The sequence below is a fragment of the Schistocerca serialis genome, chromosome 9 (assembly GCF_023864345.2).
Source record: "Schistocerca serialis cubense isolate TAMUIC-IGC-003099 chromosome 9, iqSchSeri2.2, whole genome shotgun sequence".
In the NCBI taxonomy this organism is placed as follows: domain Eukaryota; kingdom Metazoa; phylum Arthropoda; class Insecta; order Orthoptera; family Acrididae; genus Schistocerca; species Schistocerca serialis.
The window spans coordinates 466,765,460-466,784,137 of record NC_064646.1 but is presented as its reverse complement, the minus strand read 5'-3'; the positions used below and the strand labels follow the sequence as shown (position 1 = coordinate 466,784,137).

The following is an 18,678-nucleotide window of genomic DNA, read 5'->3' as shown; positions in this document are numbered from 1 at the left end:
TTAATTCAGTTGTTTCCAAGATTAGCAATTATACTAAGAAAAAAGTAACTGAAATTAATTGCTTGAGAAGCTCAGTAACATGCTTCTTCTAGTTTAAGTGTTCATCGATATGCACACCTAAACATCTGGAGCATTCTGCGCTATTTACTGACTGCTGCTCATGTGCTACATCAATCGTTATTATGAATCTGTTTGCTGTACCGAACTAAATATAGCGTGTTTTTTTTCAAAATTTAGGGAGAGTCCATTTTCTGAGAACCATTTAATAATTATTGGACAAACGTAAGTTACAACCTCTTTTGTTGCTGTCTTTCTAATAGGATCTATTACAACACCTGTATCGTTTGTCATAAGTACCAGTTGTTTGTTGTTGAATGTTAATGGGAAGGCCATTGACCTACATAAGGAAAATGAGTGGATCCAAAATAGAACCCTGTGGGACTCCCTTTGTTTTTTTTCCCAGTCAGTAGAAGTTTCTATCTCTCTTAGATTGTCTGAATTGTTCAGCCCAACCTTTTGCATTATGATTGTTAAGTATAACTCAAACCTGCTGTGTGTAATGCCATCAGTTCCATGAAACTTCAGTTCTATACACAATCAAATGCCTTGGGAAGACCACTAAAAGTACCAACTGGCGATATTTTACTATTTAAGAATCGTACTATGTTATGAGTGGATGCATAAGTAGGAGTCTCAGGATATAGTAATAGTAATCTCAGTTTCAAGGAGTAAATCTCCAGCATCAGCCATAACGTTTTAATTTATTACTTCTTTACTACTAACTGCATTCCCAACACATTTTGCAGATAGTGTCCACATATAACACTGCATGTATCTGTAAAATTATATCATTGTTCGTCACATTGTTAAGGAGACATGACATTGTAGCGAGTGCTACACGCTGATGCTAAGGGCGGCCCTGTGCGATAGTCACTCGCGGCAGTCTCAAAAAGTTGTTCGGCGAAGTTCGGGCGCGAGTGCGAAGACAGAAGAATATTGCCGTGACGCTGAACGTTTTCGCCCGTGGCGACGCGGTGATACACCCACAGCGATGCGCCGTATTTATTCATGGAGTGGCAGAAAAACTACTGATGCGCAGTGACCAGAGCTGGGTGAGATCACTCGTTTGTTCAGAATGGGAGACCGACAGCCGTTTGCCACCTTTCGGCCGGTCGGCGACGACAGAATGGACGCGCACGCCCTGCAGTATTTCTCAAACGATTTTACTGAAACTATTCGGTAAAAAAATTCTTTTTTGCTCTACTTGTAGTTTTATCTGTCAAGTTCATTATGATGTGCCTCTCATTTCGATAATGGTCATAGATACTGTCATATTTACGTGGAAGGAAGACACTGCACGAAATACGAAAAAGTTTGCAATGAAGAATAGGGGCCGCTATGTTTTTGCGTCTGATTGAAATTACGTAATATGTTTCTGTATATGAAATTTAGCTAAAATATTGAATTTTTCTTTAGACTTGGTTGAAGGTCTCTACCTGCAGCCAAGCTCGAGAAACCTGATCTGACATAGAGCACTCATTTGCTATCGCACCGCGCCAGCGATAAATCCAGAGTGAAATATCCACAACATTCCTTATAATTCATAAACGTTTTAAGAAATGGAAATGAGATTTTGCCAAATGACAGCACACAAAGAGGAGAGTATTTCACCTTGAGGTTATTTTGCAAAACTTCATTAATCACCATGTTCCTCCATTAACTACAGACTTTTCCAATGAAAGAATGTTGGGGCCACTCCTGTTGCTTATTTACACAAATGATTTGCCGTCTAGTATTACGGTTAACTCTAAAACATTTCTGTATGCTGATGACACTAGCTTGGTAGTAAAGGATTCTGTGTGCAACACTGGCCCGGTTTCAAATAGTGCAGTTGATGACCTAAGTCAGGGCTTCACAACATACGTGCTCGCGGAGCAAGATGTGAGCAGGAGCGGAGAGTGGGGAGAGTCACGTGGGGCACACAACAGCTGCCGCCAGTCAATGTAAATCCGCAGCCACCTGCAGGGATATCACTCATGAATTATTACTGCGACAAATGAAACAAATAAAGGAGAATGTACACGTGCCACATAATTTTATTAGCTTAGTGTATGCCTCTACATTCGTATTAATTTGTGAACTGCTACACAATAAAAGGTGTCACTGAAGTGTGGGATTCTCGGTTATCTTGTACTTTTTCCCTTTACAATTGCGTCTGTGTTCGGAGTAATTGTTCTTGTGCATTTCAGTCAGACTTCCTGAGGGAAGTGTCTGTAGAATTCCAAAATGTTTTTCTTGTTCTGAAATGTCTCTCTGTATTCTCTGTCACACTGCAGGTCAATAATTTCTAGTTGCAGCTCAGGACGAATCTCTTCAATATTCGCTAAATATGGAGAGGAGAACAGATCAAAATCACTGTCTAGTGCTGTCAGATCTTGAAAGCGTTGATCAAATTCTTCCTTAAGGGCAACTAAACTATGTGAATAACGTTCACAGTCTTTGTGAACATCTTGCATGGATGATAATTTAGGAAAATGACCTAGATTTCCTGATTCCAGCTGACTCACCCAAAGTGTCAATTTCATTTTAAAATCTCGTATTCGATCTATGAAATGAGTAATTAGCAGATCTTTACCTTGTAGTGAAATGTTCAAAGCATTCAGATGGCTAGTTAAATCTGCTAAGAACGTGAGATCACATTTCCATGAAGGCTCTTTCAAATCAGGAACAGACATGTTATTTATTTCCATGAACATATTTATCTCATCTACTAGGCAAAAAAATCGATTTAATAATTCGCCACGACTAAGCCAGCGGACCTCGCTGTAATAAGGCAGGCTACCATACTGGCTTTCTACATCCTCAAGAAAACTTTTAAATTGTCTGTGTTGTAGCCCATGCTTCCTTATATAACTGGTTGTACGAACAACAACACTCATCACATTTTTTTAGAGTGATACTCTTTGCACATAAGTTTTCCTGGTGGATCACACAGTGAACGCCCCTTATTTCATTCGGCACGGTCAGTTTTTGCATTTTCTCCTTCAACAGCGCAACGAAACCTGATTTTTTCCCTGTCACCGCTGGTGCACCGTCTGTAGACACTGAAATTAAAGAATACCACGACAATCCTATATTTTCAACGCCTTCTTCAACACTAATTAAAATTATCACCTCCGGTTGTAGTGTTCTCCATGGCTACTACATCGAGGAGCTCCTCCCTCACCTGAAGATCTCTATTAACACCCCTAATAAATATGGAAAGCTGCGCTGTTCCAGTGATATCAACACTTTCGTCCAGAGCTAGAGAATACGCCATAAAATATTTACAGATATTTGCAAGCTGGCTCTGGACGTCGTCTGCCATGTCCTGTATGCGACGCATAATTGTCATGTTAGATAATGGCACAATCCGAAACTGTTCTGATGTGTTGGTAAATGTGCCAACACCTTGTAGATAGAGGAGGCCGAAATCTAACGCAGACGGGCGTGAATTCTGGAACAGGATAAGTAGTAAATGCTAATAAGAAAAGTATGCAGCTCCTCGAATACTTAACTTTTATTCATGTGAATACAGCATTCTTGATGAGACATTTCGTACGATAGCTATCAAACTATGTAAGGCTAATGGCGCCTTGCTAGGTCGTAGACATGGACTTAGCTGAAGGCTATTCTAACTGTCTCTCGGCAAATGAGAGAAGGCTTCGTCAGTGTAGTCGCTAGCAAAGTCGTCGTACAACTGGGGCGAGTGATATCCCGTATCTCGAGACCCGCCTTGTGGTGGCGCTCGGTCTGCGATCACACAGTGGCGACACGCGGGTCCGACATGTACTAAATGGACCGCGGCCGATTTAAGCTACCACCTAGCAAGTGTGGTGTCTGGCGGTGACACCACATGTTCAACTTGAGATGGACACAAATGTTCCATTGCAACTACCAAACATTCTTTTATTAAATCGCCATCAGTGAAGGGGCGCAGGGAATTTGCTAAAAGCAAAGCAATTTTGTAACTCACTCTGAGAGATGCCTCAGTTAATTTTTCTCCGTCGTCCAGATCTTCTCCCGATAGCTTCCTTTTAAGTTTAATAACTTCCTATGCACGATCTGGTCCATCACATTTTCCACTTCCGTAGTCTTTCGCGTGGTACAACATATAATGTCGCCGCAAATTAAATTTCCTAAAAGAATTCAGCGTTTAGTGACATACTAAACATTTTGCAACAGCATCTTTTTCTGTAAACAAATACAATTGCTCCCAATGGGGGTTGAACTGCGAAAGCATGGTTGGGGTTACACAACGGCGACTTGACATGATTCTTAACCAGCGAAGTGACTGTTAAGAGCTGATCGTAGTACTTTAAACGTTACACAGTCGGCGCGAATTCAATAGGCACGCTGCGGCCCTATTCAAACGTGCGCGCGCATTTCCCCTCCCTCCACTCCCTCCCTACTCCGCGACCTTGCACCTGCTCGCGAGCACGTGCCTGAGCAGACGCGAGTACTCGCGCCCAAAACCGGCCAGTTGTTAAGCCCTGACCTAAGTTCATGGCTTGTAGAAAAAAAAAAAAAAACTAACGCTAAATCACAGTAAGACTCAGTTTTAACAGTTTCTAACACACAATTCAACAAAATCTGAAGTGAGTGATTGTTCGACACGAAAATTAGTATACTTCACTTATTTTCATACGCTTATGTCGTATGTTATTATATTTTGGGGTAACTCTTCCCATTCTAAAAGGATATTTTTGGCTCAGAAACGGGCGGTTCGCGCAATAAGTGGTGTTAAGTTCACGAACCTCTTGTCGACCCCTGTTCACGCGTCTGGGTATTTTGATATTCACCTCTCAATATATATATTCCTTACTGTCATTTCTTGTTAGCAATATTAGCTTATTGCCAAGAGTAAGCAGCTTTCAATCGGTTAATACTCGGGAGAAATCTAACCTGCATTTGGATCGGACTTACTTAACTCTTGTGCAGTATACCGCTGCATCCATTTTCAATAAGCTACCGCTCGAATAAAAAATCTTAGCAGAGATCCACGCGCTTTCAAATCTAAACTGAAGTTTCCTCATGGGCGACTCCTTATATTCTGTCGAGGAGTTTACTTAAACGTATGGATTAACTTATTTCGGTTTCAAAAACATATTATTTTTATCTGTTATTACTTTTATGTTGTAAAAAATATGAAATGAGCGTTTGGCATCGTTGGCCGAGAGGCCCCTATTCGGGTAAGTTCGGCCGCCGAGTGCAAGTCGTATTTCATTCGACGCCACACTGGGTGACTTGTGCGCCGGTGATGAGGATGGAATGGTGACGAGGACAAAACACAACGCCCAGTCCCTGAGCGGAGAAAATCGCCAACCCAGCCGGGAATCGAAGCCGGGCCCGCTTGCATGGGAAATGAGCACGTTTCCACCCAGCTAAGCAGGCGGGCTTTTACGTTGTAATTTCATGTACTGACATGTTCCACGATCTTGAAGATTTGCTCCTAAATTTGGTCCTACGGAACTTGACGTGTAAATAAATAAATAAAATCGAGACATATGAGTTCGTCGAGGAAGCAAACGTCACTCAGTTTCAAGTTGAGGTGCAGCTAGAGACTGCTGTAAGCCTTTGAAGCACTTGAGAACACTGCTCCTGTCACCTTGTTCATACTGTAGCCGTCTGTTATTATTTTGTTACACTTCGCGAAGGAACTGTTGCGTTCTCAAGTGGCGATTCATTATTGGCGCATTGCCTAGTGACAAGCTTTAAAATCCCTGAACGAGCTGAGCAGGCTGATTGGTCAGCGATTTCGTGAGAGCGAACAGTGTCTTTCTTGCATTCTGAACACGAGGACCTTGAACGATTTCCAAGGGAGGTATTGCTGTAAGGTCATGCTATTGGCGATTTGTGTTAGGATTTTACCGTTTTATCCGTAAATTTCTTGAGAATACAGTTTCCTATGTTTGGTGAACTTCATAGCTTATGTGATATCATGTCTGATCTACACAGTAGGCTGCGTGCAGTTAAAGTTCCTTGTCCATGTAAAGTGTGAATGTTGTATTTGAGGGATCCAGATACGGCTTGAACGACACTTTAAGTGCTCTGGCCATTGGTTGCATCTTCTTCCCAGAAGAAGGGGCAGGTTCATTAGGTCCTTCTAGTGAGGGTGTATTTTCTCACTCGCTTATGAATTGACAAGCGAGTTTGCACGCGTCTGGGGGTGTGATATCCAGCTTAGCGAACTGCTGGTCGCGCTGACTGCAGTGTGGGTTTTCGGTCACATCCTCGGGAGTGATGTATCTTCACGTTAGACAAGGTTTGGCGTCTTTAGGGAGAGCTCAATCAGAAGATTAAATTTCTTTTGGGGGATCCAGTAGTTTTTCCTTATAGACGGTACAAATGGACACGCCCACCTTGGGTTATAAGACTGCCAGCCAGTCTAGGCTTAGAGGTGATCAGCTTTGTCATTTTGAACCTGACTTCAAGATGACTTAGGAAAGTAACACATAACATCTAGCTGGACGATGGTACCAGGGGAGGCTTGTACCTACTATTACTTCTCACATGAATGTGCTTTTACATTGTAACGTTAGCAAGGAGGTTCACTGGAATGCCTTTTTTGGAGTAACAATCTGATTTTGTTGTTGTCATTACAGATGGGCGGGAGCCAGAGCAGTGGCGCGACTGGGTCACACAACGGGTCATGGGTCGTGGACACTGGCAACTTCACCACGCTGGGTAAGTGGTTACTGCAGTGTCTGATGCAAGACCTTAGGCACATTATTATAGTAAGCAGGTACTGCAATGTCCGACTGCTGGAACTTCACTGCACTGGCTAAATGTACACTGTGATGCCTGACTGCTAGCAACTTCACTACACTTGGTAAATGCATGCTATGATTTTGACCGCTGGAACTTCACCACAAATGGTAAGTGGGAACTGCAATGTCTGTCTACCAAAACTACACCATACTGAATGAGTGGGCACTGCAGCTGGGAACTTCAACACCTTAGCACGGAGAGGAAGTCGGCACTGCAGTTATTGACTGCCATCTACATCTACATACATACTTCGCAATCCACCATACAGCGCGTGGCGGAGGGTACCTCGTACCACAACTAGCATCTTCTCTCCCTGTTCCACTCCCAAACAGAACGAGGGAAAAATGACTGCCTATATGCCTCTGTACGAGCCCTAATCTCTCTTATCTTTGTGGTCTTTCCGCGAAATGTAAGTTGGCAGCAGTAAAATTGTACTGCAGTCAGCCTCAAATGCTGGTTCTCTAAATTTCCTCAGTAGCGCTTCACGAAAAGAACGCCTCCTTTCCTCTAGAGACTCCTACCCGAGTTCCTGAAGCATTTCCGTAACACTCTCGTGATGATAAAACCTGCCAGTAACAAATGTAGCAGCCTGCCTCTGAATTGCTTCTATGTCCTCCCTCAATCTGACCTGATAGGGATCCCAAACGCTCGAGCAGTACTCGAGAATAGGTCGTTTTAGTGTTTTATAAGCGGTCTCCTTTACAGATGAACCACATCTTTCCAAAATTCTACCAATGAACCGAAGACGACTATCCGTCTTCCCCACAACTACCATTACATGCTTGTCCTACTTCATATCGCTCTGCAGCGTTACGCCCAAATATTTAATCGACGTGACTGCGTCAAGCGCTACACTACTAATGGAGTATTCAAACATTACAGGATTCTTTTTCCTATTCATCTGCATTAATTTACATATGTTAACCGCAGTTATTAAGCGGGTACTGCAATGTCTGACTGCTGGAACTTCAACACAGTGGTTAAATTGACGCTGCGATGTCTGACTGCTAGCAACTTCACTGTACTTCGTAGATGCATGCTGTGATTTTGACTGCTGGAAGTTGACCACAAACGGTAAGTGTCCCAGAGCTGCACCAAGCGGAATAAGTGGGCACTGCTGCGAACTTCAACTCCTTAGCACGGAGAGGGCACTGCAGTGCCTCACTGCCAATTATCAATCACGGTTACTAAGCAGGCACTACAGTGTCCGACTGCCGGAACTTGAGCACAGTGATTAAGAGGGTGCCTCTGTGTGTGATTGCTTGAGACTTCATCACACTCGGTGAGTGGGTGCTGCAAGTTTGGCTGCCAGGACTTCATCACATGTGGTAAGTGGACTCTGCAGTGTCTGGCAGCCAGGACTGCACTGAGTAAGTGGGCACTGCAGTGTCTGACTGCCAAAAGTTAGCCATGCGTATTAAGTGGGCGCGACATTCTCTGACCACTCGGACCTTCGGTACAGTGGTTAAGTGGACAGTGCTGACGCTTCATAGCTAGGTGCTCTAAAGCTGGCTGCCGAAACTTCATCACGCATGATAAGTGGACGCTACAATGTCTGACTGCCAAAACTTTGCTGCAGTTAATAAGTGGTCGCCAGGACGTCCAGCTGGCGGCAGCTACTCCACGGTGGGTAAGTGTGTGCTGTGGAACTTCACTGCGTTGGGTGAGTGGCTGCTGTGACGTGTGACTGCTGGAAACTTCACCGCATTGAGTATGCAGACACTCTCCAAATGCTCTGCTGAGCAGTGTCAAGTGACAACTGGCGAGGGCCACGTTGCTCATGAGGGCTTATCGTGAACCTGTACGTGGTACAAAAAAGAAAGCAGTAGAGGTCTGATGGCCAACTGTGGCAGGCGGCGCTGTTTGAGCTGAGGCAGAGGCGCCATCTAGCTGACGCTCACTACTACGGTGCGTCAGCCGGGGACCCCAAACTTTGTGACAGTGATCCCTTACACTGCTAAAAATACTGCTGACGACAATCCAGCTAATAAGGCTTCCATTCTGATACGTTTGCCAATAGGCTTGTTGTTTAACCTGGTAACATTTGCTTTTCTTCTTTGCACAGAACTACATAAACCACACAAGTACTGATCCAGAGAGTATGTATTTTACTGCTGCTGCGTACTTTGTATGTTGGTAGCAGATAAGCTGTCACGGTTCACGAACGCTTCCCGATTAGCCATAGTTGTTTCTGCTATCTTTACCATCTGTTGGTGTCTTTGAACTGTTCATCTGTGGTAAGTGACCGCTTCTGTGGGTTCCATATGCAGTGACATATCCTCTTGAGTCACGATTTGATTCGACTGCACAATGATTCTGTTGTAGCTGGTTTCATGCACGGTGTGTTGATGAGGTTGAGTACTGCGGAGGCTGCTGGTGGGAGGAAATGGTCACTAGCCGTGTTCAGGGTAATATGTGGCGGCGTGGCCCAGGTACACAGTCACCACTGCCCAAGGCGACTCGCCCCTCAGCCTACTTGCCATTCCCCCTAACATCCCAGAGCTCTCCAACTCTATTAGAATACCTCCTCTGCATTAGACGAAACTGGGGAAACCGAGGTATAGGTGCTTTAATCAAATGAAACTACATGGTTCGAGTGAGCTTTTCAAGTCCCGGACATGTATGATGTATACATACAGTCTGAAGCGATCTGAACGAAAATTATGACAAAAGCTGGGAATCGATCGTGGCCTTGCTACAAATTCGCATTTGTCACTTCAGTCTGCATACATACAGAGTGAGTCACTAACTAACCTAGAATAACTTCGAAAGTATGATAGTAGCTGAAAAGCTTATGGGACAAATGTTGCATGGGACAACGGGGGCCATAATATGACGTTGGGTTTTTGTTACTAGCTGGGGTTGCGTCAGAGATATGGTCAACTTTTTTTTTTTTTTTTTTTTTTTTTTTTAAACGGGATGCGGTAGTTTGGTACTTATTTTCTGATAGCGGCTATCGAGGCGAGTCCAATGATGTGTAACAGTTACGTCTTTGAAGGTCAACGAAGGTCAAAAGGTTGCCTGAACGTTCATTTACAGAAGGTGTTCGAAGTGATGACCATTGGTATCAATGCAGTGCTGCAATCTTCTTATCATGGATTGAGAGCTATTCCTTACCACTTCGGCACTTATCGAAGCACATGCTCTCTGGTATGTGGGGCAAATAGTAAATATTCGCCGAATATGGCGTATCCATCTAACGTGCAATTGACATGTAAACACCATTCGACGGTTTCGCGATACAACACTAACAGGAACGTAAGACTAGTATCCTCGAATCAAGCGAATGTGACTGATGTATTCCCTTGAAGAACAAGTGGATATGGTTCTCATTTACGGAGAATGCCAACGAAATTCAGTGAGATCTAGACTTACATGCTGAAAGATATCCTCGACGTGCTCACCCTACACGTCGTACATTTAAATATGTGTGTGACAAATTGAGAACAACTGGATCTTTAACGCATCGGAAACATATCCAGGAAAGGGAAGTTACTAACGAGGAAACGGAAATTGGTACTCTTGCCAGTGTTATTTGAAATCCTTGTGTCACAAAGGAATCTGGCATGTGCCAGAGTGTTGTTGTTCGTGTTCTGCATCGCCATAAATACTATCCCTCCAAGTTGCACACCAGAAACCGTGCTCGGTGAATGTATGGTATGGGATTCTGAAGCACAGAATTATAGGCCTGTATTTCATCGAAGGAAATCCTAATGATAGGAAGTACACCACATTCCTGCAAGAAACATTAGGTCTGTTACTGGAAGAAATAGCGTAAGGAACAGAATGTGGTATCAACATGATGGATCTCCGGCACCTTTTTCGCTGATGGCTAGAAATGAGTTGCAGATCGTTGAGTTGGACACTGAGGAGATGTGTCGTGACCGGCTCGTTCGCCAGACTTGACGCCTCTGGACTTGTTCTTGTGGGGATTCGTAAAAGACATTGTTTATAAAGACATTCCAACTACGCTTGAAGATATGCGAGAGATAATTGTCAGAGCATGTGCTTCGATAAGTGCCGATGTGATATGGAATACCACTCAATCCACGATAAGAAGATTGCAGCACTGCATTGATACCAATGGTCATCACTTCGAACAACTTCTGTAAATGGACGTTCATGCCACCTTTTTGACCTTCGTTGACCTTCAAAGATCTTACTGTTACGTATCATTGGATTCGTCTCGACAGCCGCTGTCAGGGAGTAGTACCAAACTGTAGCATCTCATTTAAAAAAACAAAGGTGACCTCCAGATCTCTGATGAGACCCCATCTAGCAACAAAAGACCATTGTCATATTATGGCCCCCGTTGTCCCATGCAGCTTTTGTCCCACAAACGTTTCAGCTTCTGTCATACTGTTGGAGCTATTCTTGGTAGCAATAGTTAATGACTCACCCTGTATAGCGTGCCGGCCGAAGTGGCCGTGCGGTTAAAGGCGCTGCAGTCTGGAACCGCAAGACCGCTACGGTCGCAGGTTCGAATCCTGCCTCGGGCATGGATGTTTGTGATGTCCTTAGGTTAGTTAGGTTTAACTAGTTCTAAGTTCTAGGGGACTAATGACCTCAGCAGTTGAGTCCCATAGTGCTCAGAGCCATTTTTGAACCTGTATAGCGCACATGTTTGGGTTTGAAAGCTCTCTGGAACCATCAGTTTCATTTGATCAATATTAACTGTTACTCCAAGGGAGCTCATATCAGCCTGTTTTTAAGAGTCCGCCAAATTGTATGGAGTCCATTGGGATAAGTTCTTCACAATTAAATGGTCACACAAAACACAGTGTAATGCAATCTCTGATATGCGGAAACGTGACCAAGACGAAATTCTACAAACGAATTACAAAAAGGTCTTCTTTGAAGATGATTCATTACCGAAACGTGAGCGGAATGATTCAACATTGTTAAGTTACACCTACTATGAAATTAAAAAATAGATGATCGAACTGAAAAATTGACGTGCAATTTCCAATTTTCATCAAGTGAACATTAGATACCTTTACGATCTTCTTGATTATTATCGAGGGAGAATTCTATTTCCAGGTTTGTTCCTGCAAAAGTGTTTATTTTTTTGCAGAATAGAGACCCCACAGCTTTATTTCAGTGTTTTCATTTTACTTATTTATATCTCATTCTTCGCTACCAGTTTCGTTGCTATAGCTTCATTATCAAGCGTAGATTACAAGAATGAGCACTTGAGAATGAGTCTGTGACCCTGACGCCTAATCGCAAGGAATGAAGTATAAATACACTACTGACCATTAAGATTGCTACACCAAGAGTAAATGCAGATGATAAACGGGTATTCATTGGACAAATATATTATACTAAGACTGACATATGATTACATTTTCACGCAATTTGGGTGCATAGATACTGAGAAATCAGTACCCAGAACAACCACCTCAACCACATCTGCCCGTAATAATGGCATTGATACGCCTGGGCATTGAGTCAAACAAGCTTGGATGGCGTGTACAGGTACAGATGCCCATGCAACTTCAACACAATACCACAGTTCATCAAGAGTAGTGACTGGCGTATTGTGACGAGCCAGTTGCTCGGCCACCATCGACCAGACGTTTTCAATTGGTGAGAGATCTGGAGAATGTGTTGGCCAGGGCAGCAGTCGAACATTTCTGTGTCCAGAAATGCCCGTACAGGACCTGCAATATGCGGTCGAGCATTATCCTGCTGAAATGTAGGGTTTCTCAGGGGTCGAATGAAGAGTAGAGCTACGGCTCGTAACACATCTGAAATGTAACGTCCACTGTTCAAAGTGTCGTCAATGCGAACAAGAGGTGACCGAGACGTGTGACCAATAGCACCCCATACCATCACGACGGGTGATACGCCAGTAACGCGATGACGAACACACGCTTCCAATGTGCGTTCACCGCGATGTCGCCAACACGGATGCGACTATCATGATGCTGTAAACAGAACCTGGATTCATTCGGAAAAATGACGTTTTGCCATTAGTGCTGAGAGGCACCCACATGCCTTGCTCATACAGTGGCATCAAGCAGTCAGGCCTGCAAGATGAGTGGTCTGCCAAACGAGTGGATTCATTCTTATTTATCGAGTAACAGGAACTCTCGTACTCACAATTTAGTTACAAATTATCCTCCTGTACGAATAATACACAACGGAAACACGCATCTGACTATCAGTAATTTACAGAACTCTGATTGTTCATTACGCACTGGCAATACCACATTTTCTTTTTGTCTTTTATTTAACGGCTTTTGTCAACACGTGGCCACAGCACTGAATATGAGTGGTGCACACATTATAAATTCTGGATATCATGACAACATACAATTCGAAGGAAAAGGCCACCAATCTTTTTCTTTTCACTATCTTATTTATTCCGATAAATTCTATAACCTAAACACACAAATTCTATAACCTACAACAATAACACATGAGAAATTCCGCCCAGTGGGCATGGCTTAACATTGGTGATTCTCTACCTTATGGTCTCGTAATTATTTAACGCTACAGTGCACTTTCTGGATAGGATGGTGGATCTTTTATCATTTCTCACACTTCGACTCTCACAGTCATCATCACGAAACTTTGCTCCAGACCGAGCAGTACAAAAGGAACACGCATAACCCACTAATCTTTTGAAACTACCTCGCTACTCTCCCATGCAAACCACACATACCCAAATTACATGACATACACCACACTACAATATGAAATACTACACAGGGAATAGTCACAACATTATTACTTTCAGCTTTCCCACTTCAATTAATATTTATCCCAGTTTCACACGACACTGCCCCACTTCGTAATTCTACTTTCCTACTATGAACTCTGGAGATATATGCACGTCTTCCTGTGCAATGCAAGCCAAATGGCGTTGCTGGATAGACGGCCGACTCACCTTGCTTCTCTCTCAGAGTTTGAATCTAGCGTCACACGGAATCACACCACGCAAAGTAATATTAAGAACGTATTCATCACACACGCGAGTGCTCAACTGATACCATGGACGAGTACTTCTCTTTATCTTTTGTCTCATACACAGATTGAGACTCACACAGTACTCACCACGTGGAAGTACTCGTCTCTAATTTCAAGTCCTGCACACGCCATTTCTTAAATATTTCAACTTATGGTACACACGCTATTTCTTAAATATTTCAACTTATTGTACACACGCTAGTAATTCAGCTTGACTTAAGCACACGGAAGTATTTCAACTTATTGCTACACGTGGTTTCATTGTGACCGTTGGTCACTTCCGAAGATTACTACAATCCCATTAATATTACCTGCCTGACATTTAATTCTCCCCACAAAAGATCCTGAAATAGAGAAATTATTATTTCAAACTACTCTTAAATATTCCACATGCATACCATGTCTCCACTCTTTTGTCTTTACGGAGCACAACTAAAACAGGTCTTAACAGCACAAGATCCAGCGGCAGAGTGCTGAAACTTGGCCGTTCTTCGGGTCATCTCGCACCTCTGTCGAGGTGGGGGAAGACCATGCTACCGTATTGGTCAGCCACATTTCAGGCGCTCAAAGCTCCGGTAAGTTTCATCTCTTTGGTTCCACCAAAGGTGGCCAAAGGATCGTCTCAAAGATGATCATATACTCACATTCACTATCTGCAGTTAGCAGACGACCATACATTCATTCATTTCACAGATCTCACCAAACTGGATGTAGGGATTTATTTTGTGGGAGTGCACATGTGATCAATTAAATAAATAAATTGTCATTCTTTCCCACACTGGTATCCGGCTTTGCTGTATTAATTGAAACTGAGTTATTATTAGAAAAAATATGTTATTCAGACAAGAATAATGAAGTATGTTGTACCTATTTTCACTGTCGGGCGGTACTGTACCCTTTCACCACCGGCTACCCATGCAGAAAAAAATGGCACGGTACTATCCTTGCAATGCGAGGGCAGTTCCGAACATTTTTTTAAAGAAAACTGTATTAGAACAAACGTAGGAAGTCATCATAATAATCAGGAGGAGACCTTAGCCCCTGGTGACCTCAAATAGACGACCAAGTGCTGTTACTTTACCAAATTATTGACACAGTTGTTCCATTATTGTACTCTCCACAATCTGGAGTAACGTACACATACAAATTTACAACAATCCACATGACAAATAAAACATTCCATCATACAAATAAAAAATAATGTTGAGATAAAAATTTGCTTAGTTACTGGGATCTTCGTTATTTTTATGAGCAATCCAAACTTCACTAATTCTATGACAAAAAAAAAAATTAAAAAAAAATACTAATTGTACTCATGAAATCTTAAATAGCTCACCGTCTAAACCCAGAACACGTAATCTGACATTCATAAGTTTCGTTGTAATAATCTTTACACGGCAATATCTAACTACAAAACAAAATCAACAAAAGAAAAAAAATTTCGTACACTAGTTACACGTAGAAGTCAGGCTCCATATCAGTACTCTAAAATATACATCAAACCTACAGAGAAATAAAACTGAGAAGAAAAACAATGATATCTACCACAAGTTACATACTGGTTACGTAATATAGTCAACTTAAGCAATTGCCACCACTACTCAACTGTGAGTTTAACCTTATCCTTGTCCACCAGTACAAATACCTGCTGCTGAGCCAGTCAGTCCATCAACTTTGATCAATTCACGCAGTAAATAGTTTACCAATAAGTGCTTGAATCCACCAGTAGCTCTCGTATCTTACTCTACTGCTCATTTCTCTGTTGTTACTCATTTGGACGACAAGAACTTGCATTTCGACTAGCCTTCGTTACACTTTAATGTGAAATATCACCACTGTGATAATGAAAATAAGTGGCTTCAGTCAACACACCAACAAGATCATTACTGTCCACGACATCAAAATGCATCAATTAATTCCGATATTTGTTGTGCAATGCAAACTCTTGTCCCCTGTGACAACCTTACTGACCTATGCAACAAGAGCCGCTACGTTAGTATTACGTCACTGGCTAATAATTAAAGCATCATTGTACCAAATTTTCTAATAAACATGTTACGTGAACTGGTAGCCCAGAACAAACAAACAAAAAAAACCACTAACTATTCTAAACACAAATGTTAATGAAATACAATTACACTTGCTGTCCCTTCAGGAATGAAACATATAAAAAAAATTTACACAATTACTAGTACAAATACATTATTCGCTATCTTGCGAGTCACACGGAATCATTTCATTCTGTGATTTTCTTGGGGTCAAAAAAGTTGCTGACAGGTTCCCCAGAAACACTGCCTCGGTGCCAAAGCTCTCCCATGGTTACCCGGACGAAAGTCTTTAAGTCACTCAAATCGGCATTTTGAACACGCACTGAACAGTAAACTGTATCTCACATTAAACACAAATGTCATAGTCACTCTCAGAGTACCATCCACACGAATCTGGTCGTCCAAAATTGGCCCTACAACTGCTATTACCCACGGTTCTGTCCTTTCAGTTCATGGTGTAATTAAATGTCGTAAGTTCCAACAAACAGCACTTATTCCCAAACCAATTAAAGAAATGTCTCCTACTACAAATGCAAATGTCAGTGTCCCACTTTAGTTTCTTGCGTTCATACAATAATTAGTCACCAAACGACAACTGTTCTCTTTAAGTATACCAAGCGTCCCACATGCAATTCACAAAGCACACTTAACCAGTCACTGCCAAAAGTTTATGGATCCCACCGTTCAGTGGTCAAGACAAAACAAAACGATCGTCCTGTCTGCTAAAGACAAAATCTTTTCCACCACTCACAACGTGGAAACACCAGTCCTTCACTTTCCACCTTATGGAGACATATGAGCAGTCATCTTGTTTCACGGCTCCACAGTCCAGTACTTGTTAATAGTTGCTGGTAAAAAATGCCCGCCGGGCTCTGCCGCGCGTCGTTCATTCTGCCGTCGCTCCGCTCCGCCATTGAGCAGAAGAAATCACCCGCTGTTGCCTCTGCGGGATACTTTCCCCAGTCGTAAGGGTGGCGGAACTTATGAATGGCCAGTGGTACGTGCGTGTCGCCCCAGGCCGTTGACCTGCTGTAGTGGGCGCGTGGAGTGTACCCCGACCGGCAGTGGAGTGGGGAGTGCCGCGGCTTTGTCACCTCTCCCATGGCGACGTCAGCTTCGCCCCGCTAGCGGTATGGGTGTTACGACACCCAATCAGTCAGACCCTTCTGTGCATCTCGCAACATTACAGACAAAAGGATATTCTTACAGTATTTAAATGCTCATTGATTACATGTATGATCTATTAGATACATTGGTAATAAAAGAATCTTTGTTCTAAAAAACATAAAATTATACATCCTAGTTTTGTACACATACAACATCAACATTCATCTCTTTTCTATGTACGGCCCACACTTGTGCTATTGATTGTACCTGTCGTCCCTCATACAAAACATGAAAGTGTAAAAAAAAAAAAAAAGGAATAATAAACAATCTACACAGCTCATAATTACAATATCAAATAGTGGACTACTCTAACATCCTATCACAATGAAAATATTAGAAACTGTTTATTCTAAAACTGCAATATACAGTGAACCTTTGTGCTTGTGACAGGCTGAAATTAATACCCCTTGAAAGTGTTCTAACAAAAAAATAAGAAATAATCTACACAGCTCACAATTACCTACCACATGTTATTAAATAGTAAACTACTTTAACATCCTAACACCATAAACATTTTAGAAACTGATGACTTTAAATCTACAACATACAATGCACCTTTTGTGCTTGTGACAGACAGAAATTAGCATCTATTTATGTATTTTACCTTTTTTATTATGTATAATAACATTTCTAGGACATGTATGAACCATTCACATGATGTCAGATCCTGACCTGCCATCGAAGTTCCTCCAAATCAAACAATAACACAGTAATGTTTTAGTTATGGATCGGTAGCACCCCCGTTACAGGAGTATGCACATTGATCACACTACTCTACGACTCTCACTAACGAGACATCACATTTTCCTTCTCATTCAATTCATTAATACATTAACAGAATAGGTCTAGAAGTCAGCTAACCTTAACACCACCACACTCACGACAACATACCATACCTTTGCACCCTTATACTCAACCACATAACACATGAAGCTGTTTCGGAGATAGCTTTCCGGTCTCCGAATTCGTCCTTTCACTCTGGCACCTCTCTCCATCAGTTTACCTCTGCATTCACTCTACCGATTATTCATCCTGCTAAATATCAACTTCGAATTGCGACATTTCATCTAAGAACACAAATACACAAATTATTCATCCTGCAAAATAACTGTACACATTCTTGGTACCGTTTTGATTGGTTATACTGGTACCAGGCTTCAACAAGAACAACAACAAATTTTTTTTTTTTTTATATAGCAAATGTTATGGTAAGAATTAGATTTACAGTTATATTACATCTTGCTTCAGTATTCCACAACGTTCACCATCTGGATCTCATACTCCCTTTATGTCCTTTCACGCTGTGGAGTTGTCCTCATCTCTTCATTCGTATTTCGGCTCTCCGTCCGTCGATTACTCCATCATTTCCTGGTGTTCCTTCGCCATTCGCATCAATCTCGATTGAAGCATACACAGGCCTCTCTGTAACATACCTCTAAGACACCTCCATATTATTAGTTCTACTCACCTTTATTTACCACTGTTTCATCACATCGAATCTCTCTTTATTAATCACACTGCTTCACGTCGCTTCTCTCCTTAAATATCACCTTTATCCACTACTATTTATCACGTCGCTTCTCTATCTATCTACCATCTTTATCCTCTCATTACTCATCACGTCGTTTCTGCTTGATTCTTATTCATACGACAAAAAATACGTACATACACCACTCTG

General features: G+C 42.2%; 1 protein-coding gene across 1 annotated transcript in view; it reads left to right on the top strand.

Moving 5' to 3' along the window:
• Positions 1-18,678, top strand: part of LOC126418747 (popeye domain-containing protein 3-like) — a 291,229-nt gene that overhangs the window by 56,711 nt on the left and 215,840 nt on the right. Inside the window, exon 2 of the mRNA XM_050085673.1 lies at positions 6,645-6,726. Coding sequence (XP_049941630.1) covers positions 6,645-6,726 — 82 coding nt within the window. The remainder of the gene's footprint in view (positions 1-6,644; positions 6,727-18,678) is intronic.